This window comes from Rhinoderma darwinii, chromosome 1 (genome assembly GCF_050947455.1).
Source record: "Rhinoderma darwinii isolate aRhiDar2 chromosome 1, aRhiDar2.hap1, whole genome shotgun sequence".
NCBI lineage: Eukaryota > Metazoa > Chordata > Amphibia > Anura > Rhinodermatidae > Rhinoderma > Rhinoderma darwinii.
The window spans coordinates 524045510-524070885 of record NC_134687.1 but is presented as its reverse complement, the minus strand read 5'-3'; the positions used below and the strand labels follow the sequence as shown (position 1 = coordinate 524070885).

Sequence of the window (25376 nt, the reverse complement as noted above, 5' to 3'; positions counted from 1 at the left end):
AATTGGCATCAAACTCATGGTTTTTTTTCCCCTTCCTCTGGATCAACATGGTAGGATTATAGGTTGGACTTGATGGACCTGTATTTTTTTTTCAACCTTATCAACTATGTAACCCAGACATGGGCAAACTACGGCCCGCGGGCCACATACGGCCCGTTAGGCTTTTTAATCCGGCCCGCCGAACTTGTCCAAATAATAGTAAAAACCTCCTTTTTTTTCCCCTTTCCCTGCAATGCCCACGTTTTCCCAATAGATGGCGCACTCAAAACACATTGACCGTTGTTAACCCCTTAACGCCGAAGGACGGATATATCCGTCCTCAGCAGCTGCTAGTTCGCGCAGGAGGACGGATATATCCGTCCTGTGATCGCGCGGGTACTGACAGTGTACACACGCGATCAGCGGCAGGAGCACGGCTGTTATACACAGCCTGGCTCCTGCTGCAACTGCCGGAATCGAAGCGCGCGCCGATTCCGGCAGTTTAAACCATTAAATGCCGCTGTCAACAGTGACAGCGGCATTTAATGTGTTTGACAGAGGGGGGAACTCCCTCTGTCTCCCGATCGGCGCCCCCGCAAACAAATCGCGGGTCGCCGTCGGGTTTCCATGACAGCCGGGGGTCTAACAAAGACCCCCAGGTCTGTCTTCAGCATCTGCCTGTTAGGCGATGCCAGAGGCATGACCTAACAGGTTGCCTGTCAGTTTTACACTGACAGGCAATAATGCTTTGGTATACGAAGTATACCAAAGCATTATATATGCGATCGGCATATCGCATAGTGAAGTCCCCTGGTGGGACTAAAAAAAAAAAAGTAAAACCGTTAAATAAAGTTTGTGAAAAAAAAAATAAAAAAAATTACAGTCAAAGTCAAATAAAACTACTTTTTTGCCCCAAAAAGTGGTTTTATTTAATAAAACGGTCAAAACAAATCACACATACACATATATGGTATCCCCGCGATCGTAACAACTTGACCAATAAAATGAACACATTAATTAAACCGCCGGATGAACGGCGTCCAAAGAAAACGCAAAAAACAACGGCAAAATTCTCTCTTTTCTCCCATTCCCCCCATAAAAAATAAAATAAAAGTTCATCTATAACTCCTATGTACCCCAAAATAGTACGAATGAAAACTACACATTGTCCCGCAAAAATCAATCCCACGTACGGCCACATCGACGGAAAAATAAAAAAATTACGCCTCTTGGAACGCGGCGATGCAAAAACAAGTAATTTTTTTCTAAAAGGGTTTTTATTGTGCAAACGTAGAAAAAACATATAAAACCTTTACACATTTGGTATCCCTGTAATCGTGCCGACACATAGAATAAAGTTAACATGTTATTTACGCTGCATAGTAAACGGCGTAAATTTATAACGTGAAAATTAATGCTGGAATAGCTGCTTATTTTCAATTCTCTCCTAAAATAAAGTTAATAAAAGTTAATCAATATGTTATAAGCATCTAAAAATGGTACAATTACAAAATACAACTCGTCCCGGAAAAAACAAGCCCTTATACGGCTATGTCGACGGAATAAAAAAAGAGTTACGACTCTTGGAATGCGACCGTGGAAAAACAAAAAATAATCCTTGGTCATTAACGTGCAAAATGGCCCGGTCATTAAGGGGTTAATGTGGCGCGTATTTCTCTTTATTTCACTTTAATTTTCACTTCGTTTCACGTCACCATTAAGCCCTTCGGTTTTCAAAGAGTACAAGATCAGCCGTCACTTTGCCACGAAGCATGCAAACTATGCTAGCAAGCAGTCAACACAAGAACGGGCGGCTACTGCTCAGAGGTTGGCAGCTAATTTACAGAGTCAACAGAACTTTTTTCTTGATAAATCACAGTGCGTATGTTATTTTAATCTATTTACATTTCCTCCTCCCAGTATCTGCGAAATAGTATGTAAATGCCATATCTTGCATATTCCTTGAGACAAATTTATTAACTGATAAGGGCTATTTTTCACATTTGAAAGACAGTTAATAAATTGGGTTGTAGTGTTCTTACTGTGCTATGAGGTTTGCACACACTACATTTAATGCTTTAGTATATCCGGCCCAAACACTCCCTCCAAATGCTCCTGGCCCGGCCCCTCTGTCAAATTTTAGAACCCATTGTGGCCCGCGAGTCAAAAAGTTTGCCCACCCCTGATGTAACCTCTCTAGTGAGGCCAGGACAGGTTCTGTCCGCTTTCTCCTTTATTATGGTGACCCAAGGATAAGGCAGTGGCTCCATATTAAAAACATTTAGAATAATGGTTATGAAAAAATTCTAATAAATATAAGCCTTAAAGAGGCTCTGCCACCAGTTTCATACTTCCCTATCTCCTACCTAATCTAATAGGCACTGTGTTGTAGATAACTGCTGTGTTGCTTTTTTTAAAAAAAAAAAAAAACATTTATTAATGACAAAGTTCTGAACATTTTAACATTTATTAAAAATTTTTGTAAAAGCCCAACTGAGCGTTTTTTTACTTTAACCAAGTGGGTGTTGTAAAGAAAAGTGTATGACGCCGACCAATCAGCGCCATACACTTCTTTCCATTCATGTCTAGCCTTAATCACAACACAGCGTGATCTCGCGAGATCACGCTGTGCAATCACTTAGTCCCGCAGTTCCTTCACCGGAGCGTCGGGAGAATGACCAGACATTGTCTCCAGCCAAACGTTAAAATGATCATAACTTTGTCACTGTCAAACGTTTTTAAAACAACAATACAGTAGTTATCTACAACACAGCGCCTATTAGATTAGGTAGGCGATAGGGAAGTATGAAACTGGTGTTAAGGTTGTGAAAGTGATAATGCAAGGCAAACTATATAGACATTTTAAAGGGTTTTATCAAATTAATGTTATTTTTTTGTATAATTAAAGATCATACAGCTTTTCAATCTACTAACTCTAATAATTCTTCACAGTTTTCAAAATCTCTGCTTGTTCAACTTCCAGTGGATAAAATTCTGTCCGTGGTCATGTGATGGTCACACAGGTACTGGGATCATTAGAAGACACAGCTCTGATACACATACTGTAACGAGCTGTGCACCTGTGTGTCCATGACATGACCCTGGACAGGATTGTATCCACTGGAAGTAAACAATGAATGTTCCTACTGCAACAACAAGCAGAGATCTTGAAGATCGTAAGGAATTAATACAAAAAGTATATTTGCAAATTGTATAACTTTAATTATACAATAAATAACATTACTTTGCGGAAACTGGACAACCCCTTTAAACATACTGGATATACATGTTGTTAGAATTGACAAGATATTCAGTTTAACTTTAACATCAAGTGATTATTGAAACTATACTAATGCCGTTGTAGGAGTTCCTTACCCCGGTCACATTTATACAGCATTGCTCTGTTGAGGAATTCATACTGTTAAGAAAAGAATGTTTCTTCTTCAAAATCACTTTTTTTGTGTCCTTCCACAGCCTATTCACTGGGTTATACATGGGTCCGGGAGGGTCCATTATGTTTAACGCTAAACTTCCGATTTCAAAAAAATAAATACAATTATTATATAATATAGAAATTTATTTATTACATATGGTATTTCAAGAATGGTGGCTGGGAGCAGATTTAATACATGAGTACACGGCTTTTATTAGGCCTCTTGTACACGGCTCCAACAACCTCCAAGTTGTGTGGAACATTTGGTTTTTCATTTTAGTTTTTTTCCCCCCGCATTTCAAAAGCCATAACTTATTTTTAATTTTCCATCGATATAGCCATATGAGGATTTGTTTTTTGAAGGACGAGTTGTAGCTTTTCATGGAACCATTTATTGTACCATATGATGCTCTGGAAAACTGGAAATATTACTTTGTGGGGTGGAATGAGAAAAACCAGCGGTTCCTGTCATTTAAACTTACCAATAGGAATAAATGTTTCAGTACTATTACCCAAAGTACATTTTAAGATCTCCCATTTATCATTTGTAGGATTATTTGACATTAGTTGTTCGCAGTCTGTGTCCTTAAAGGGAACCTGTCACCAGCATTTCACCTATTAAACCAGCAATACGTAGTGGAAGTGGGTGAAAAATATTTTTTATGTAACCTATAATTATCTTCTAAGTAGGCTCTTTAGTATTCCAGAATATTATTTAGAATACCTTTAGTATTCCATTTTTTAGTGTTCCCACACAGTAGTCATATTCATTCCTCAAGCCTTTCATAATTAACTCTGCTTCCTTAATTTTGATTGACAGCTCCTCACCTCCCTCCAGCACACACGAGATCCTGTGCTTGCGCATCAATGTCCTGTTCTGGTGCGTACAACGGGACACCGCAGCAGCGGATGCGCAGTAACTAGATTTGAGGCCCGGGCCAAGAAGGGAAAGGTTTCGGACCATATATGACGGGTGCATGCGCGCTGCCTCAGACGAGATTTCAGGGCAGGCCAGTTTTTGGCGGTGGGCGGGTATAAGAAGAGGAACAAACTAGACTGCCGGAAAATATTACCATAAAAGGCGCAAAGGGTTTGCAGACTGTTATTTACAGTCGGAGGAGGAGTTTAGAAAAGAGGCTATCAGCAATGAACTTTTGACAGCAGCGGCCAGTGAGGGGTGAGTAGAGTTCAATAGGTGATTTGCTGGTGACAGGTTCTCTTTAATTGCAGCCCTCATCCTGGGGAAATCGGCCTTCTTAAAATTAAGTGTTTTTGCCCTCCCAGCCTGTGTTTGTTTTTTACAGTATAGGTAAAATGCAACAATATTATGGTCACTGTCACCAAAGTATTCACCAACAGTGACATTTCCAACAAGCTCTGCATTATTAGAAATGACCAGATCCAAGAGAGCTTGACCTCTAGTCGGGTCTTCCACAAACTGGGCCACAAAATAATTCTGCAAGAAGTTGAGGAAATGTCTCCCCTTTGCAGTTGAAGCCGAACCATGACACCAATTAATATCTGGGTAATAAAAATCTCCCATTATCACTACAGTACTCGCCTGTGCAGCCCGCTCCATCTGTTTATATATTTGACCTTCCATCTCCTCAGATATATTGGGGGGGTCTATAAATTGCACCCTCAATATTTTTTTCAATGTTTACCTCCCTTTGTAATTCCACCCACAAGGTTTCAACCTCCTCACAATCTTCACCCACTATTCTCTCTTTCACACTCGCCTTCATATCACTTCTCACATACAGACCTACACCCCCGCCTTGTCTTGTCTTTCCGAAACCATGTAGATTTACAGCCCAGTCATGTGAAGAGTCTAGCTATGTTTCAGCAACACAAACTATATCTATATTTTCTTCCAGTACCAAGGCCACTAGCTCCCCCATTTTGCTTGTTAGACTTTAGGCATTTGTGAACATACACTTTAGATAGAGACAAGACAATTTAGTACTGTAATAGGAAAGAATGCAAAGGATGAGCTATTAAATTGTAATCCAACCATTTAAAACAAGGTTAAATCCCAGCAGAACACGATGTCTGAGCTTGTGGTTTGCTTGTATGAGTGATTAATTACCTTGAAACTACCACTCAACTCTTGTAGAAATAATGCACATGAGAACAAGATCAAACCTAAAAGGGGGTTGGGGTCAACGATGATGTAAATCAATAGATCTACAATCTTCCCCTGTGGCGACCAGTGATTAACACGCTTTCTACAACAAGAAACACATACATTTTTCAAATAGGTCAACCTCGGGGGGGGGGGGGGGGGGATTCTAAAACTGTATATGAATTAAAGCAGACCTCCTGTCTGAAGCTCATTTGGCTCAGCCAACATAGACAACTATCTTTTTTTAAGTGATGGCTTAATTGCTTGTAGTTTCTAATAATTTTATCATTGCCCCTTATGTACTGAATTCCTGGTGAGCTTGTGCACATTCACAGAAGTAAATCTAACTATAAAGAGCTGCAGCATAAGATCATGGGGGAAGGATAATGCAGCAGCCTATGCAACTGATGAGACAGGAGGTGCGTTACACAGTCAACTGCGCTGTTGATTTCATTAAAAAAAACAGAACTGTCACAGCAGTGCCAAACGGAAAGCTTTAGCAACGTTTCCGTCACCATTGAGATCAATGGTGAGCCAAAAGGAACGGAAGGTTTCCGTTTGCCTTTCCGTTGTTGGGGACTTAACCCGACGGAACCCCTAAACGGAAGGGCAACACTGATGTGAACTTACCCTTACTCTCTGAGGCCCACAGCTATATACATTACTTATTGGGGCCATGTCAATCTTAAACATATTATTCAGGAAAAGCTTATTGATGCAAGAGGAAGTTTTAACATATACTTTACGTAAAGCAGGTGTGCTGTTTTAGTCTTAATGTGAAAGACGTGTTATCACTTTTTCTCCTAAGACATAAACATGAAAGAGGAAGAAGAAACGAGACAGGTAGTGCCTCCTGGTAGAATAATACTCCATTAATAGGCTAGCTTACAAGAACCTTGCTCACTTCTGGTTTGCAGCAAGATGGCATTAAATTGTAACATTCAGAACAAAGAGAACAGCCCTCTAGTCTAGGCACTGCTAGGGAGTTACCGGATTTCGTTTGATAAATTGGTCTATAGGGATGATCAGAGCCCAGTCTTTCCTTATGCTAAGGCAAAAGATGCTTCCTGGTGTGCCAGGCAAAGAGCAGTGCCACCATAAGTGATGTGGTGATGTACAGCTGTTCAGTCAATCATAATACATAGGGTTACATATTTTTTAAGTGATCCTCTATGTTCAGGTCAAAGGAGTAAACAGGTCATCTTTCAAAGCCTTTTACATCATGTAATTTTTTTCCTGCAATTTCTTTTCTTCAACTTGGCTCTTTTATTAAGATATGCTCCAAAAATAAATCACTATGATCAGTAACTTCAGCCAAGATATATTCTCTGTTATAAGACTGAGGTGGTTTAAAATCCACTTCTTGTCTCATCAGAAGCTTCCAGCTACTGTCTTTCCCCTTTAACTGACACTAAAACTCTGCTTGTTCAGACAACCACAAAATCACCTGGAGTCCTTTAAATGGGGCGCAGACTTATGAAGCGACCAAAAAACAGCGACTCTGGCGTTTTTAATGTTGTATTTTTATGGCGTTCATCGTGCAGACTAAATAATGATATATTGTAATAGTTCAGACTTTTACAGACGCCCCGACACTAGTCATGTCAATATTTAATTTTTTTACATTGTGCTTGGGTGGGAAGATGGGAAAAGGGTTATTTTTTAACTTTTAATGTTTTTTTTTTTACATTTATTAAAAAAAAACTTTATTTGAGGTTTCCCCCACGTGTTGGAGGTGTGGTACAGGGGTGGGTGACCTTTTACATACCTTTTGGAATTGCCCCCGACTAGCTACCTTTTGGGACAATGTTTGGTACGTAGCTTCCAAATTTACTGACTTCACATTGTCCAAGTCCCCTAGCTTCTTCCTGCTTCATCTGTGTGACATCCCGGTCTCCACATACAAGAAGTCGGTGGTGCGTCACCTAGTCAACACGGCTCGTGCTTGCAATCCGACTATGTGGAAGCAGGTCGAAGCACCCACCCAATGCGCCTTTGGTTTCAAAAGATCCAAGAAGTGAAACGTATGGAAGAGCTCACGGCATCCATACGGGACTCTCCCGATAAATTCATGCGATCTTGGTCTACCTGGGTAATCTTTGAGAACTCTTCGGAGTATATCTCCTTGCTGTCTTAACAACATAATCAATTTGGGACGGACGTTTACTGGTTGGATGTGGAGGATTGTTCCCTCCCCCCCTTCTTCTCCCCCTCCCTTTCTACCATTCTTCTTGCTCTCCTCCCCCTCTCCATCATCTTCCCCATCCTTTTTATCACCCCTCTCCTCTCCTTCTGGTGATCTCTGCCAATCCTGCTCAGTTGGCCTTTTAGGATGAATGGTAATGCCTTTTATCCTGCTTCTATTGTTTTATGTGTTCACTTGTTAAAATTGTATATCATCAAGATATGAATCTGCATATGCTTCTACTACCTACTTGTGATAAATAAAAATAGAATTTATTAAAAAAAAAACTTTATTTGACTGTTTTTTACTTGTCCCCCTAGGGGACTTTAACCAGCTTTGGATCGCTTGCATGATATACTGCAATACTAATGTATTGCAGTATTTTGTTACACTTTGTGTCTCCCTTATTTCCTCATAGATTATAAGCTCTTGCGAGCAGCGTCCTCACTCCTCAGGTTTGAATTGTAAATTAACTTTGTCACTATGTAATGTCTGATATTGTTTGTTTCATGTTCCCTCTAAATTGTAAAGTGCTGCATAATATGTTGGCGCTATATAAATAAAGATTATTATTATTATTGCTCCTTGTGAAAGAATCAAACGATCGTCGATCAACAAGCTGCCTCATTGATCGGCGCTCGTGTTCACAGCCCACATCAGGATGTCTTTATAGTGTTGTATATCAGTGAAACTAGAGTTCTGTTTTACCCGGGATCTTTACGCTACCATCACTTATTCTAGGTTTCTACTGTTCTCTAGCTGCTATTCGGCAGTTTGTCTGTGCACCAGGAGGAAACAGAGACTACATAACCAGCAGGTGAGCTGTTCAAATTCTTCTTTTCTCATTTTTCTGGAATTGTCCGTTAGCATGTTGCAAGGAATTTTCTTTGGAATTGCAATCATTCTGTATCATATCTGACTGAATATCTGGCCCAGCTTCTACTTTATACAGGGAGAGACTACTTCAGCAACATTGTACTTGGCAGCATCTCACTTTACCGTTTGCACAAAGCCAGTTCTGCCTAGCTAACCATGGAGGAAATCACATTTAATGAATATCATGTAACAAAGGATAATTGTTTATAAGGCACCGGAGACTGGATGGGCGACTTCTGCTGTATTTCCCAAGGAAACATGCAACTAATTAAAACTTATAAAAAAGCAAAGTTATGGAAGTAAAATAACACTATAAAAGACAAAATGAGCATTAAAATCACACTTTCCCAGATAAAACTAGACTGATCATAATAAGAAAATGAACATATGTACTTTTACAGACTGAGCGCAACAAGATTGGAAAATTGGGAAATAAATTACTTATAATGCAAAAAAACAACAGAAAATAATAAAACATAATACAAATGTGATAATAAAAATGCAAGGAATGCTTGGCTTATAAAGTCTGGCTACACTGCTTTATGATCCCATTCCACTTGTAAAAATGTTATATACAATGTGAAGTGGATCTCTTTGGGCTCAATTATTGGATGCCAAATGCCATTTTTGAGTGCGCTGGGAAGTCAGGATCATGACAAACGATATGATACATAGAATCTGTCATCTAATCCTGACAACACTCTTCAGCTTTGTATACCTTCAATTTCAGCTACAGAAAGCATTGCTGTCCCCTGGTAGTGTATAGAACATTACATTTTACCCATTTAAAGGTAAAGCAATCTTATTTGGTAAATTCCTTTTATGATTCTCACAGTGTACACAAGAAGAGAAGATAACAATCATGTACACCTTCAGAGAAGGTGAATTTAGAAGGCATCTGGCTATTAATTTCACTGTGATGCCCTTTTTCTTAAAGTAGTATTATCAAACCAATTTATGTATAATCATCTCAAAGAACACCAGTTTAAAGGGGTAGTACATAATTAGAAAAACATGGATGCTTTATCCCAGAAACAGCGCCACATCTGCCCACAGGTTGTTTGTGGTATTGTAGCTTTGCCCCATACACTTCAATGGAGATTAGTTGCAATACCAGACACAAACCATAGTCCGATGTGGCGCCGTTTCTGGAAAAAAGCAGCCATGTTTTTTTCATTTGGTACAACTTCTATAAGGTTAAAGCTCCACAGCGACACAGGGTCACCCCCTGACTTGTGCACAAGAATGTTTTCCCTGTGTTTCCTATAAATGTTTTATAGGGCAACATTGAGGTTGCATGCGAGTCACTATAATGCTGTGATTTTACCATGATTGGAAGGCAATGTTGTGTTGTGTGAAGCCCGGTCATGGAGGACACTTTCCAACAGTAAAGCAATGCATAGATACAATGATTTTTCCCTGTTTCAAGTGATAACATTTTATCAAAATATAGAATGTGTAAAATCCAGAGTGCCACCACTGGAAATTATGGACCAGTGACATGTTAACAACCAAATGGCAAAAAAAACAAACATTTCAATCATGTCCAATAAATAATTTTTCTGCATAGTCTAATGCGTAAATTCAGGACTGATTGTTTAACTACCATAGACACGCATCTTAATAATACAAACCACGATTAAAAGTTACGCAGCTGGCTTTTCTATGGTCAGCTTAAAGTAAATGTCCACCTATGACCATAATGTCCCTTTTAGGTCCAAAATTCTATGCGGATTAATTTCTTAATACAGGTCAGAGCTCCATTTTTCTAATGCAGAACTTGAAATCGCCTGCGTAGACATGGAGTTAAATAAATAAACTGTAGTCACCACTGGAGAGAGCATATAATATTCGATAATTTAATAATAAAACAGTATGCAATAAGCTCCCTCAAGTCCTGGGTACAGGTATCCAGGAGTTTATCATTTAACTGTATGTTTATGCAGGTTATTTAGCGTTTTCTATGAGAAAAACAGAGCTTGACCCCTATAAAGACATATAAAAAAAAATATTTAGAAGTAAAACAGAATTTTTCCCCTAGGTTTAAAAAGAAGCACACTGGGTTTTTTCCACCCCTCTGTTTGCAAATGGGATGTAGTGCAATGACGACATGTGCACTGACGTACCTGGTGCCGTATTTCACTAGATTCAGCTACGTTCCAGGCTACTGTGGGGTCACGTAATATGTACTCTGATAAATCAAATCCTACAGCGTCTACTGTAGAAACCGGATGTCAGTCTCTCAATGCATGTCTATGAGACTCACATCGAGACTGTCACAGAATTGCATTGAGAGCCTGACGTCCCATTCCTACAGCACACGCTGTAGGGTACAAGTCGTCAGAATGAAGATCAGGTGACAATGGGGGCCTGGAAAGGAGGCCCGTGGAATACAACTCTAGGTAAGCCATTACACATGTTTATATTAGACTATTAGGCTATGCTCATACAGGGCGGATACGCTGCGTAAAAGCATCCGCCCTGGGCGCCGATGGGAAATTCTGCCGGAAAACCACACCAAATTGTGGTGAAGTTTTTCGTCTGGAATGTGTGCTGCGGAAAAATGCACGTAGAAAAAAAAAGTTTGATACTTACGTAGCCATGGTGACGCGTCCCTCTGCCATCTTGCAGACCGGCCTCCTGGAATGTTATTTAATCCCATGTGAGTGCTGCAGCCTGTGATTCGCTGCAGTGGTCACATGGGATGAAACATCATCGCAGGAGGCCGGCCTGGATGAAGAAACACAGAACTCTGGGTAAGTATAAGATTTATTTATTTTTTCGAAGTTGTGTTTGTTTCGTGACGTAATCGCTGTTTTTCAGCCGCAAAAAATGCCACATCTTCTATTTGTTGCACGTTTTACCTTCCCATTGAATTCAATGGCTAAAACCCACCACAAACAAGAAGCGATTATGCAAACACAATTGACATGCTGCGGAATAAAAAAACGCACCGCAGGTTTTTTTTTCCGCTCAGCATTTGCGCAGCGTGTGAATGAGATTTATTCTATCTCATCCACTCTGCTGCAGAATTTCCGCAACGAAATCCATTGTGTGGACTAAACCTAACACATTTGCAAATGGGGGAGGGGGAAACCCTGAGTGCTTCTTTAAGAAAATGTGTGCCTTTAACCCCTTAATGACCGTCTATACGTGTTTTCACAGCGGCCATTAAGGGTACTTCTGCCAGAGCGCCGCCTTTTCATTGCAGCGATTTGGCATAAGATAGCGCCGCCGGGAGGCTATTAAACTCTGTTTACTCAGCTACGGAGGCCGCTGAGACATCGGAGCACAGACCAAGGACCGTTTTGTCCGGTCCCTGATCACTGTAAAATTAGCACCCCCTATTAGACCCCCGATCACCCCCCCCCCCGTCCCTGATAATCAAAATGGTGCACGCTTGCCTGTGGCAGCATATGGTAAATAGTGGTCCCTTCTGACATATTCACTGTGATTTACCTATCACAGTGATCTATGTTATTATATTTAGAAAATACAGGCAGGACATGAGCTGTGTCTTCCTCTCCCCTCACTGTAGTTGATCTGTAGAGACACTATAACCAAATCCTGAGCTGTATAAGTGAACTGAATTTGAGAAATTACACAAACTTCAAGTCTGTGCCCCCTGATCACCCTGTTCGTGCGCACTGATCACCCCATTTGTGCCCCCTCATGCCCTGCGTGAGCACAAGTGATCGGTACGTTTTCTGGTTTTCTGTTGTTAACCATCTTTACGTCATTTTTTTTGCGCTGCTTTTAGGAATCAATTTTTTTACCTAGGTATAGGAAGGGTATCCTTCTTTTTTTTTTTTCTTAGTTTGAAAAAAAAAAAATACAAAAAAATATATAAAACAAAAAAAAATATTACGAAAAAGTTACTAGCCTAAGGCCTCATTTACACGAGCGTAATATACGCGCGTGCGACGCGCGTGCTTTTCACACGTGTCGTACGCACCTATATTACTCTATGGGGCAGTGCAGACGATGCGTGAATTTTGCGCAGCGCGAGTGCGTTGCGTAAAACTCACGACATGTTCTATAATCGTGCGTTTTTCGCGCATCACGCACCCATTGAAGTCAATGGGTGCGTGAAAACCACGCATGCCGCACGGAAGCACTTCCGTGCGAACTGCGTGATTCGCGCAAGAGCTGTCAAAAGGATGAATGTAAACAGAAAAGAACCACGTGTTTACAAACATCTAAACGGAGTGTCAAATTAGAGATGAGCGCACCGAACTTCACCGGGTTCGGCCAAACTCGTTTTGACCGAACCCGGCAAAAAAATTTCCGCTACGCGACGTCGGGAGACAGTCACTGTCCACGGTGCTGAAAGAGTTAAACTGGTTCAGCACCATGGACAGTGACTTCCGATCACAATATACATGTACGTGTAAAAAAAAAACAGAAGTTCTGACTTACCGATAACTCCCGGGTTCTTCCTCCAGTCTGACCTCCCGGGATGACAATTCAGTCCAAGTGACAGCTGCAGCCAATCACAGGCCAAGCACAGGCTGCAGCCAATCACAGGCTGCAGCGGTCACTTGGACTGCCGCGTCATCCTGGGAGGTGGGGCCGGATGAAGAGAGGGACGCGTCACCAAGGCAACGGCCGGGAGACCGGACTGGAGGAAGCAGGTAGTTCTTGGTAAGTATGAACGTCTTTTTTTTATTCACAGATTGGTGTATATTTTGATCGGAATTCACTGTCGAGGGTGCTGAAAGAGTTACTGCCGATCAGTTAGCTCTTTCAGCACCCTGGACAGTGACGGACGTCGACTGGCCTCATCTCTATGATGGTGGCTGCGCGAAAATCACGCAGCCGCGCATCATACACGGATGACACACGGAGCTGTCAAGTGCCTTTTGCGCGCGCAAAACGCTGCGTTGTTTGCGCGCGCAAAACGCTGCGTTTTTTGCGCGCGCAAAACGCACACGCTCGTGTAAATCAGGCCTAACTGTTACAGTTCAACCTAAATAATGGCTCGGAGAATGTTTACTGCGGAGCAAGCATACACCTTGCTATGTTCCGGCAGTTCAGGTAGTGAAACCGACTCTACCTCTGGACCCCATAGCCCTATGGTGGTGTTGTCAGCCGTCGCTGTCGAATCCCCAGGTGCAAGGCCTAGTGGTGCAGGGGCTAGTGGTGCAGTCCCTCCCGTGTTCTAGGATCCTGCAATTTCATTTTCACCCCAGGTCCCGCAACGGTCAGCAACCCCAGAAATAAAAGTGGATGTTGCTAATTATACCCCTTTGGACATCTTCCACATATTTGTCAGTGACCAAGTCCTTGAGTTGATTGTCCAACAGCTAAATATATATGCAAGACAATTCATTGTACAGAAACCCACATCCCTCTACTCATCATGGAACCCCACTAGTGTCCCTGAGCTTAATTTTTTATTAGGCCTAACACTAAATATGGGATTAGTCACAAGAACAACTATCCGCTCCTACTGGGAATCAAGAGCTGTCCACGCTACCCCTGTATTTGCAGAAGTAAAGTCCCGTCACCGATATGAGCGAGATGAATCCGTTATGAATACACGGCTTCACTTCTCTTTTGTATGCCGCACTAATTTATTAATGTGGCATATTTCTAACAAAATAACCTTTTACTACGTCTCCTCTATTACATGTGGAAATGTAAGAAGAATTTGAAGAAAACATATACCATAGCGTCTAAAATAATACCCATTATTCCCTCCTTTAAAATTTTTTTGGTCAGCAAGCATACTACACCACTAGATGAATACCTTTAGGGGTCTGGTTTTTAAAATGGGGTCATTTATGAGTGTTTTTTTGTTTTGTTCAGGCAGCTCAATGCCTCTAAATGCATGATATGGAGCCCAGAATTTATTCAATTGTGCCCTGAAAGCCAAAGGGTGTTCCCTCTCTTTTTGGCCCAGCCACATGTCTAATAACAAGATCAAGGCCACAATGGGGGTATTTTTTAACACAGACGAAACAGGGTGAAAGATTTTGGGGTGTGTTTCTTCATTTTCATGTTCGCTTTACAAAGAAATCTGTCTTTACAATGACACGTTTGAGAAAAAAAAAAAAATTTTCACCTGCTTTGCATGAATTCTTACAAAAAAAACTATGGAGTCAAAATACTCACTACACCCCTAGATAACTCCTTAAGAGGTATAGTTTTCAAAATGGGGTCATTTGTGGGGGTTTCCATCATTCCGACACCTATGAGCCTCTGAAAACCTGGCTTGGTGCATGAAAACAAAATGTACTTCAAAATTTATAAAATATTATTACATTTGTAAGTCTTCTAAATTGCTCAAAATTTATTTTATTGTTACAAAAGTGCTGCCAAAATAGAATAAAGCGATGGAAATATATATTTAATTAAAAAAAAAAACGTACAGTATGTATGTACATATGTGACATACTGCAGTTCCAAATAGGGAAAAATTTAAATTTTTACAAAATTTTATCAATTTTTGTATTTTTTTTATTAATTTACGCAAATCGTATCAGTCTACTTCTACCACTAAAATAAAGTACAGCATGTGACGAAAAAACAATGTCAGAATTACTTGGATATGCAAAACTATTGCAGAGTTGATAAATTCAGACATACCAGATTTGACAAATCTGGCTTGGTCATGAAGGTCCAAACAGGCCCGGTCATTAAGGGGTTAAAGAGTACCTGCTGGCATGACAGACCTATTATTATACAGACATTAGAATGATACCTCATATATTGGGCAGAGACCCTTCTTCACAATTGGCAGTCATACCTACCGTGTAGTTACTTCCCTCACAACGGCTTGTTATGTGCTGCAGATAATACATTTTTATCCCTAGCAATAAATTGTACTTTACCAGCCCCTATACACATAGTCCTGTGTACATTCACATCTGTTCAAGAAGCCATTTCCTAGTAAAATGCTGACCCTAGTGCAGAATTCTAGCAGCAAAAATGCGACACTGACATTATATGTGCCTTAGGGGTAATGTTACTTTGTGCACAAGTTAGTCTACCAATGAAAACTAAACAACATATACTAAAACCATGATAAACATAGCAGTACAAGAAAAATGAATGTCAACTAGTAACAGTGTCAGTGGCATGGATGTCTGCTCCTTCTACAAGCATCATGGGGACAATTACAGATCAAAATCGGACAGGACGAGTCATAAATACACATGTGCCTGCGTGTCCGCGCCGCCGCTATGTGACCCGTACGTGGAGGACTGACAATCTGTCCCTGTCCTCCAGACATATTATATACTGCAAAGCAGGTTTTGCTTGCTAATAAGTACTACAGCTCAGGGAAGCAGTGAACTCCAGAAGTGGAGCAGAAAATTGGAAAGACACATTCACAAGTCTATCCATGAGTCCTGTCCGCTCTCACACAGATACATCTTGCCATCAGAGTAATTCATTTGACACACTCTCCCCTGCAGCGGACTCTTACCAGTCTTTAGTAAAAAATGGGTTTCTTCCTTGCAGTTAACAACTTATCATCTGCTGCCTATTTCCATTCTGCCATTCTTTCCAGTCCCTTCTCCCTGCCTAATGCAATTATTCTATGAGAGAAGAAATAAAAGAAAAATGCAAGAAGGCAAAGAGAAGCCAAAGGATTAATTCAGGTTACCGATACCTCATGAAAAGACTGAACATATTGAAATGGATTTTTTCTTCAGTCTTGGTGGACTCAGATGGCCTGAGGCAGTGTTTTGTGGTGTGTTTCATCTCGCCATGCCATCATGATTTCAACGCACAATTTAACAGCGGCACAAAGACATTTTTTTTTTTTTTACCGCCTGTATTTTTAATCAGTTCAAAACATCGAATTCCCGTCTTTCAGCCAAATTTGTAGAAGTTAAAATAAAACATTTACAGTGCCCATTACTATTACTCTGCTTAGATAAAGTATGTTCACAAGGCGGCCTTCCACTATTTCTTTTTAAATAAAATAATAACAAAATGGATAGCAATAACCAATGTTTTACATTTTATATCAGGCATCATCGTGATCGTGCATGATCATTGCAAAACAGTAGAAGTCATTTGAGTTCCCAGCACCCACATCTACAGCTGAATTTTATAGTTTGCTCATATCGCTTTCAGGTGGGCACCATATTTGGGATCCATGTCACATAGATCCAGAACACAGATGTGGGAATAAAACTCAAAGGCCTAAACACCCGGGGCCTATGTACTGGACACGGAGTACCTGCGGTTCTGTACCTCAAAACTGATGATACACTGTGTGCCACTGTGTTGTACCTCTGTACATCACTGTAATCCCCCCCAATATGGTATATTGAAGAATTGAACAGTTGTTTGTATATTTTGCAGGTGCATTTATTAATATATTTTCTGGGGACATTCCATTTTTACATGCTTCAGACTTAAAACTCTTCCTAATACTCAATGACCATGGCTTGATGCAACTTAACAGAGTTTTCCCATAATCGGCAATTATCACCTATACACAGGATAGAGGATAAAGGTCTTCTTGCTGGGGGCCCCACTGCTGGGACACCCACTGATCGCGAGAATGGTCTGGAACTGCTTGAACACTGTAACGAGGTCTTTGAATGGAGTGGCGGTTGAGCATGTGCGCTGCCACTTCATTCAAAATCTATGGGAATGACGGAAACAGCCAAGTACAGCGCTTGGCTGTTTCCATCGGGCCCATAGACATTGAATGGAGCGGTGTGTGCATACTCCATCACCGCTTCATTCAAGCTCCCCCTCACTGAGGACAGGGTGCAGTGAGGAGGAAAGGGGGTTCGGAACCCCCATTCTCGCGATCAGTGGGGGTACCAGTGGTGCGGCCTCTAGCGATCAGACAATTCCACACAACAGGTGATAATTATCGATTTTGAGACAACTACTTTAACAGGATGCCATATTAAATGCTAAATTATAAAAATTCGACTTATTTTTATTTGGTACACTTATTGATTTGTTTTGTTTTAGAAATTCGGAGAACATGCGTACTACATATAATGCAAAAACAAAAGCAACAATTGAATGAACTGTTCTGCGTGCAGCTCGGGATTAATAATGCAGGCACCACGCTTAAAAATATAAAATTAACTCAATATTTACGGTTGTCTACACAAGATACATTAACACCACAAAAAAAAAAGAGACCATTATATTGTGTTATTAATGTACACAACAAATGTGGACTTGCTGCTCAATAAACTTCCAGTGCGGAGAGATGTAATTACTTGTAAGCACTATCAGTATGCAGGTATTGTATACAGGTCAACAATTACTAAACAAGTTAATTTCTTAATTGCTTAAGCCTTGTCAGCTCACACAATTTACGTAGGTATGGAATGTGCGATATACTGTAAATTCTGCATTTATTGCCCGTTACCAATATTTCACACTAAGCTGAACATGTTCTTAAAACAGCTCATAAATAAATGTGGCTAAGTGGATGAAGCTGCCAAATAGAAAAAAAAATTAAATACCGTGATCTGTGATCTTGCACGTTACTAAGTAGAGCTCTTTCAGGCTTCGGCCTTCCTTTGCGATGACTTCCACACATCTGTACAGAAAATAGGAGAAAAAATTGGTAAGTAAGCTTTTTTTACCGAATCTTTAAAGAGGATCTGTCAATTCTACTGACATGTCTTTTTTAGTAAATACTTGTATTCCCCCTGAAATAACAATTCTAGAGTATCTTTTCTCTCTGCTTTGTGCTGTTCCTCTGTTATTTTTCCTGGAAATACATGAATAAATCGACAACTGGGTGTGACCATTCCAGTCAATGGGTCATGACCCTACATATTCTCACACTGTCCAATCAGTGCTGACATTGTTAGACTGTGTAGGGCCATACCCTACTGACAAGGGGGCGCAATTGTCAATTTATTCATACATTTCCAGGAGGAACAGAGGCACAATGATACTAGTATTGAAATTATTTTAACATCTACAAGCAGAAAACTGGATTGTGAAACTTTCTAAGACAAGAGTAATGTATATCACAATAGTAGAAACATCAATTCTGCAGATTATTATGATCTTCTGAAATACTTAATACAACACAAATTCTTCATCATGACTTTAACATTAACCAAATCTTACCATATCCAGAAAACATAACGCCCTAATGCCTGCCAGATAAATATACCGGATAAAGTACTGCAGTTTTCCGACACCCTTCCCACTTGATAAGTTTTATGAGACTGCTCTCATTTCCTGAGGTTACTGCTGTCCTGATTCTGATGTTCACAGAATGCACCAGCCCCTCCTGTGACTAATGTTCCTTCCCTGCTTAGCTTAAAGGCTCCTTAGGGAAGGGCTATCACTTCTGATGGCATGCCCTCCATCATTCTAGAAAACAGCGGAGAAATGCAGAGCCCTGGATGCATCTGCAGAACAGGGATGGAAAGCAGATTAATACTTGGGTTAGTATATTGTACCAATGATATTACAAACGTGATGTAAAAATATATTGTGTTGCACCAAAATTAAATACTGTGCCAGATCACTGAAATACAGCATGTTTACCAAAAAACAGCACAATTTGGATCAAATATTGTTTCAGGGATAACCAGGCCAATATATACTATGTGTAGGGAATATTTAAGGATAAAAACGGACATGCTAATAGAATGATGTAGGTAGTTATATAGTGCAAAGACCATAAAGCGTACCCAACTTTTTAGGTGACTTTTCAAAATAAGCTGTCATATGTGGGTACCCGAGGAATAACAGGATTTCTGGCTATTATATGACTTGTATTCTGCATTTTTTTTTCAGTACAGCAAGTGTGCCTGCTGATCAGGAGTGGGGTAACGGCTGTAATACACAGTCGCAGCCCCGCTCTATAGGCCGAGATCAGAGAAACCTCTGATCTTTGCCGTTATCCCCTTGAATGCCAAAATCAAAGCTGATCGCGGCATTCAAAGGGAAAATGAGAAGGGGAAAACCCCACTTTGATCTTGTTACAAGGAATCCCTGTGATGTGATCATGGGACATACCCTATATGGACAGAGTCCAGGGAACATTGAAGGACCCCAGGGCTGTCTGACCATATTTTCTGTCCTTAGAGCATACTAAGGTATGCCCTAACAACTGCCTTTGTATGATCCTGTACTGGCGTATAGATATATGCCAGTACATTAACCCTTTCAAGACAGCCATACGGCTATATACGTTCCAACTGCTGATGCCCCATGCAGTTGTCACATATATAAACATTGGCAGCCTAGAACGGGGTTTAATGTGGGCAGTGCTGCTTCAGTGTGAGCAGCGCTGAACTTTCCTGTCTGCCGGCTCTCTCCATAAGTGCTGGCACCTCTCCCCCTTAGCTTTATCAAATAACCATGTGTTTGATGACTGTAAGGCTGGGTTCACACGACCTATTTTCAGGCGTAATGGAGGCGTTAGACGTTTTTGGCTCAGCGTGTGAACATACCCTTAGGGGGCTTAGAAGTAAAGTGCTGCACAAACTAAAGCAGTGCTGCACTTTCCTGTCTGCCAGCCAGAGCATGGCAAATGCTCCAGTGACGTTAAGAGCTTTGAGATGCCGGAATAAAAACTCCCTTGTAGATAGCACCACACCCCCCTATAGAGTGGGCCACCCCCAACCTGTAGGTAGCGCCACTGAAGCTCCCTCTTGGAGCGGAATCCCTGGCCAGAGCTCTGGCAATCCCCGGCCAGAGTGTAGGCAATGCTGTGGCTGGGAACTCCACTCCTAGAGGGAGCTCCTGACGTCACTGTCCATTTATGGATAGTGACGTCAGGGGCTCCCACTAGGAGCACAATCCCTGGCCAAAGTTTCGGCTACGCTCTGGCCGGGGATTCCGCTCCTAAAGGGAGCTTCGGTGGCAATATTTATGGGAGGATGGCGCTAGCTACAGGGAGGGTGTGGTGCTATCTACAGGGGGGGGTGGCACTATCTAGGGTGGTGCGGAATTATCTACATGGGCACTTTGGCACTATATGGGCACTATCTACAGGGGACACTCTGGCGCTATCTACAAGGGGATGTGGTGCTATCTACAGGGGCGTAGCCCTCTCTAAATGGGCACTGTGGCACTATACAGGTACTATCTACAGGGGACACTGTAGCGCTATCTACATGGGCACTGTGTGTGGCACTATGTGGGAACTATCTACAGTGGGCAGTGTGTGTGGCACTATGTGGCAACTATATACAGTGGGCACTGTGGCACTATCTACAGTGGGCACTGTGGCACTATCTACAGGTGAATTGCGGCACTATCCACATAGGCATTGTGGTGTTGGGACAGAAGAACCCTGATTAATAAAATTCATCCATTTATTTAACGGCTATGAAAAACGGATGGCAAACGGAGGTTAAAAATGGTCAGACAGCCGAGAAATGGATGAAAATTTTGAGACACACTGATGCAAAACGGCCAATAAAAACTGACAATTTATCCTTTTTTTAACGGTTTAACCTTATAGCCTTCTTCACTCTCCCCTCACAGCGATCCAGGCTGACTGAGAGAAAACAACTATTTGTGGCAGAGCTGCAACAGTGTGTGTGTGTGTGTGTGTGTGTGTGTGTGTGTGTGTGTGTGTGTGTGTGTGTGTGTGTGTGTGTGTGTGTGTGTGTGTGTGTATATATATATATATATATATATATATAGATCTATATACATATAATATAGATATATATTTAACAAATTCCCAAAAAAGTGTTCCTTTTCACATTTTTTGTGATTTGTCAAAGCGGTTGAAAAGATATCGTTTAAAGAAGTGCATATCAGAAATGGAAAATCTGACCTGGACACAGGGGCATCAATGACCCTTGGTCATGAAAGGGTTAAAGTTTAAAAAAATAAGAAACAGAATTAAAAATTCCACTATGGGATTAATTTTTTTTTAAAAAACGTAATGTTAAAAAAAAAAAACTAAAAAAAAAATACATCCAAATGCAGTTTTTACAATAAATACATGTTTTTAAAATTTAAGTCCCGAAACATAAAATTCGACACACATATATGGTATTGTCACGATTGTAAAATCCTGCAGAACAAATTTATAGCATAATTTATGATAATCGGTGTATGCTGTAAAAAAAAAAGAAAATAAAAACAGATTTTTATCTGCATTTTTGCCAAAATAAAATTTATATAAATTAAACGATAATGTAAATATACCGAAAAATGTCACCTACACAAAGTACAACTCGTCCTGCAAAAACCAAAGTCTCATACAGTTATGTCGAGCAAAAAATAAAAAAAACAGTTATGAGCGTCGGGATGCAAAAAGGAAAATCAAGAAATTGTTCTGGTCCTCAAGGCCAAAGAAACCCGATGATGTATTTTTTTTTTTTAAACCAAGTTCCTCCCCTTATTCTCCGCCTCCCCACGATTTCAGCTCTGTAAAAAAGAAAATTTGTATTGTGCCCCCCCCTCCGCCGTGTCCTGCAACGCCCCTAGATCCGTTTGGCGCCTAATATGATAATTTTGTGCAAAGGTACAGAGGAGGAGACCTCATTTATCCTCATTAGGCATTGCCTCATGCATTGCTATAATGCGGTCCAATCAGAGCAGACAGCCTCACAACGATACAGAAGACCTGCTGACTTTGCAAGATTTACTGCAGGTCTTCTGCAACGCTGTGAGGCTGTCTGCTCTGATTGGACAGTATCACATTGATGCACAAGCCAACGCCTACTGAGGAGAAACAAGGTCTCCTCTCTGTACCTTTACTCAAAATTATCATATTAGGCCCAAAACGGAGCAGGAGCCGTAAAGGGACACGAAGGGGGCAATAAACATTTTGTTTTTAAAGCACTGGAATCGGGAGGAGGCGGGGAATAAGGAAAGAATTGTGGTTTTAAAAAAAACATGACAGGTCCTCTTTAATCCCAATGTTGACATTATGTGAGGGAAATGATGGGGGTCACTTATTAATGTTAGGCACATGGTGTTATGAATTTAGTACCTCCATGTGCCTCATAGTAATAGTAATTAACCCCATCATGTACTTCACATATTAACCCAATGTTGCCCATTAAGACAGTGAGGTACTTGATGGAGTTAATTACTATTAATGTGAGGCACATGGAGGTACTAAATTCATAACACCATGTGCCTCACATCAAAATATGAAAAGACTTTATACTTTTATGGGTTTTTATTGTTGACAGAGTATCGTTTTGGTATCGAGAATCTCAATACTGAACAAAGCATCGGTATCGAAGTCCAAATTCTGGTATCGTGACAACCTTACATTGGATTTCTTAAATCAGATTGCAGCATTAACATGTAGTCGAAGTAATCTCAAACTAAATGTCATGGTTCATTGCATTTCTTTACTTCGCAATCTAACAATGGGGCAGATTTATGTATTTATCTATGTAGACTGGTGTTTCATACGCCAGTTTTAGTCTGAAGGCCGCAGGAGTAAGATGTGACTAAGGGTCCTCTTACACGGCCCGACATGGGCCTTAAGTTATTAAGAGATGCAACTTTTTCTACAGCTCCTATGTAGGCCTACGCGTCTTCGTGGTAACAGACCGCAAACAAATTATTTCAAGGCTGATCCTGTAGACATATTTTCCTATTTGTCCACTGATTTTTGCTAGTCTACCAAATGTTTGAAAGCAACAAGAAGGGGATGGATGTAGAGGAGTGGGACTGCAGGATAAGGCTACACAGAGATTGTTTTTAGTATGTTACCATGGCGAAAAATTATTTGCAAGGTTGCTTTTTATTTTCATTTTCGATGTATTAGGACAAAAAAAAAAATTATTTGAGAAGGTGGACATATCATCTAAACTTAAAAGCTCATTTTTGAGTAAACTTGCATTGCTACAAAATGCATATTTAAACTTTTGACTTTTTACAATATTTTAATTTATTTTCTTTTACTGATAGGAGATATTTTACTACATATTCTATATACTGATTAATGCAATCTGAAGAAATACATGAAGCTGTAAACAATATTTAACCTACAGTACGCATATGGTTTTGTTTTTACAAATGTAACTTACAGTAAATCATATGATATACAATGGAGCAATGCGTCGTCCAGCTATTTCTTTCATACGTAAGTCTCTTATGAAACATATGGAACAATAAATTGCTCAGTTATTACTCTGATATATAACCCTCTGCTGACTCTCTGGAGAGCTGAAGATTTCCCTGCCTTGGGTTTAGTTGTGTTGAACAACCACATTAAGAAAATAAAAACCATATGTCTCAAGCGCCATACATATCTCTGTCCAAAAATACAAACATGATAGTATACTTTACTAGTACAAACCACTGTACCCTCAATAATATATAAGATCGGACCATAGGACCACACCGAGGTCCAGAAACCTCTGACTTTCTATTTTAATTTACAATAACATGACACACATTTATTTTATTTTATTTTTTAAGGGAAGGTTGTGTTTTTTTTTTAGACACCTGTCATCTTACAGTGAATAAATCATAGACAAGGAACTCAATTTCAGCTACAGGATGTGCACTGGAAGTCATTCTTATTTTGCAACAAGACCATCTGTTCCCCTTGTCAATAAAGAATGCATGAAAGTCCACGTGTTCTTTAGTATTGTTAGAACAACTTTACAAACTATATTTGGACATTGTGCAAAAGATATGCACCTTACTACTGTTGTACCATTAGAAATCTATCCCTGGAGTAAATGCATTTCTGTGCAAATACAGCATTAGTCGGTATTTATTGGGTTTCCTACAAAACTCAGGGACTCCTATTTAATCTTAATTTGGAAAATGACCACCCTCTGGAAACTCAAAATGACACAAACACAGTGATTATTATTTCTACAGTAGGCTAGGTACAAACGTTGTACAGTGAACCCAATTTGAAGGTGACAGTGTAACCTCTTTGAAACGACCACACAAAAGTGTGTTTTATGGGGGATGGTCTCAAAGAAAAAAGCATACAGAATGCTTGAAAAGTGTCCCCCTCTCCTCCTCAGTCCCCAGCATGGCTCCCCTCTCCTCCTCAGTCCCCAGCGTGGCTCCCCTCGCCTTCTCAGCCCCCAGCGTGGCTCCCCTCTCCTCCTCAGCCCCCAGCATGGCTCCCCTCTCCTCCTCAGCCCCCAGCGTGGCTCCACTCTCCTGCTCAGCCCCCAGCGTGGCTCCCCTCTCCTGCTCAGCCCCCAGCGTGTCTCCCCTCTCCTGCTCAGCCCCCAGCGTGTCTCCCCTCTCCTGCTCAGCCCTCAGCGTGGCTCCCCTCTCCTGCTCAGCCCACAGCGTGGCTCCCCTCTTCTGCTCAGCCCCCAGCGTGGCTCCCCTCTCCTTCTCAGCCCCCAGCATGGCTCCCCTCTCCATCTCAGCCCCCAGCGTGGCTCCCCTCTCCTTCTCAGCCCCCAGCGTGGCTCCCCTCTCCTTCTCAGCCCCCAGAGTGGCACCCCTCTCCTTCTCAGCCCCCAGCGTGGCACCCCTCTCCTTCTCAGCTCCCAGTGTGGCTCCCCTCTCCTGCTCAGCCCCCAGCGTGGCTCCCCTCTCTTTCTCAGCCCCCAGCGTGGCTCCCCTCTCTTTCTCAGCCCCCAGCGTGGCTCCCCTCTCTTTCTCAGCCCCCAGCGTGGCTCCCCTCTCCTTCTCAGCCCCCAGCGTGGCTCCCCTCTCCTTCTCAGCCCCCAGCGTGGCTCCCCTCTCCTTCTCAGCCCCAGCGTGGCGCCCCTCTCCTTCTCAGCCCCCAGCATGGCACCCCTCTCCTTCTCACTTCTCAGGATAACCCCCTTTTTTTGTCAGTCTCCAGGATGACACCACCAGTTTGTCACTCAGCAGGGCTTCCCTCTCCTCAGTCCATGGCATGGCCTACCCTCTCA

At 41.3% G+C, this 25376-nt stretch overlaps 1 protein-coding gene across 1 annotated transcript in view; it reads right to left on the bottom strand.

Moving 5' to 3' along the window:
- Positions 1-25376, bottom strand: part of FBXL17 (F-box and leucine rich repeat protein 17) — a 715529-nt gene that overhangs the window by 254046 nt on the left and 436107 nt on the right. Inside the window, exon 7 of the mRNA XM_075836800.1 lies at positions 18051-18127. Within this exon, the coding sequence (XP_075692915.1) occupies positions 18051-18127 (77 nt within the window). The remainder of the gene's footprint in view (positions 1-18050; positions 18128-25376) is intronic.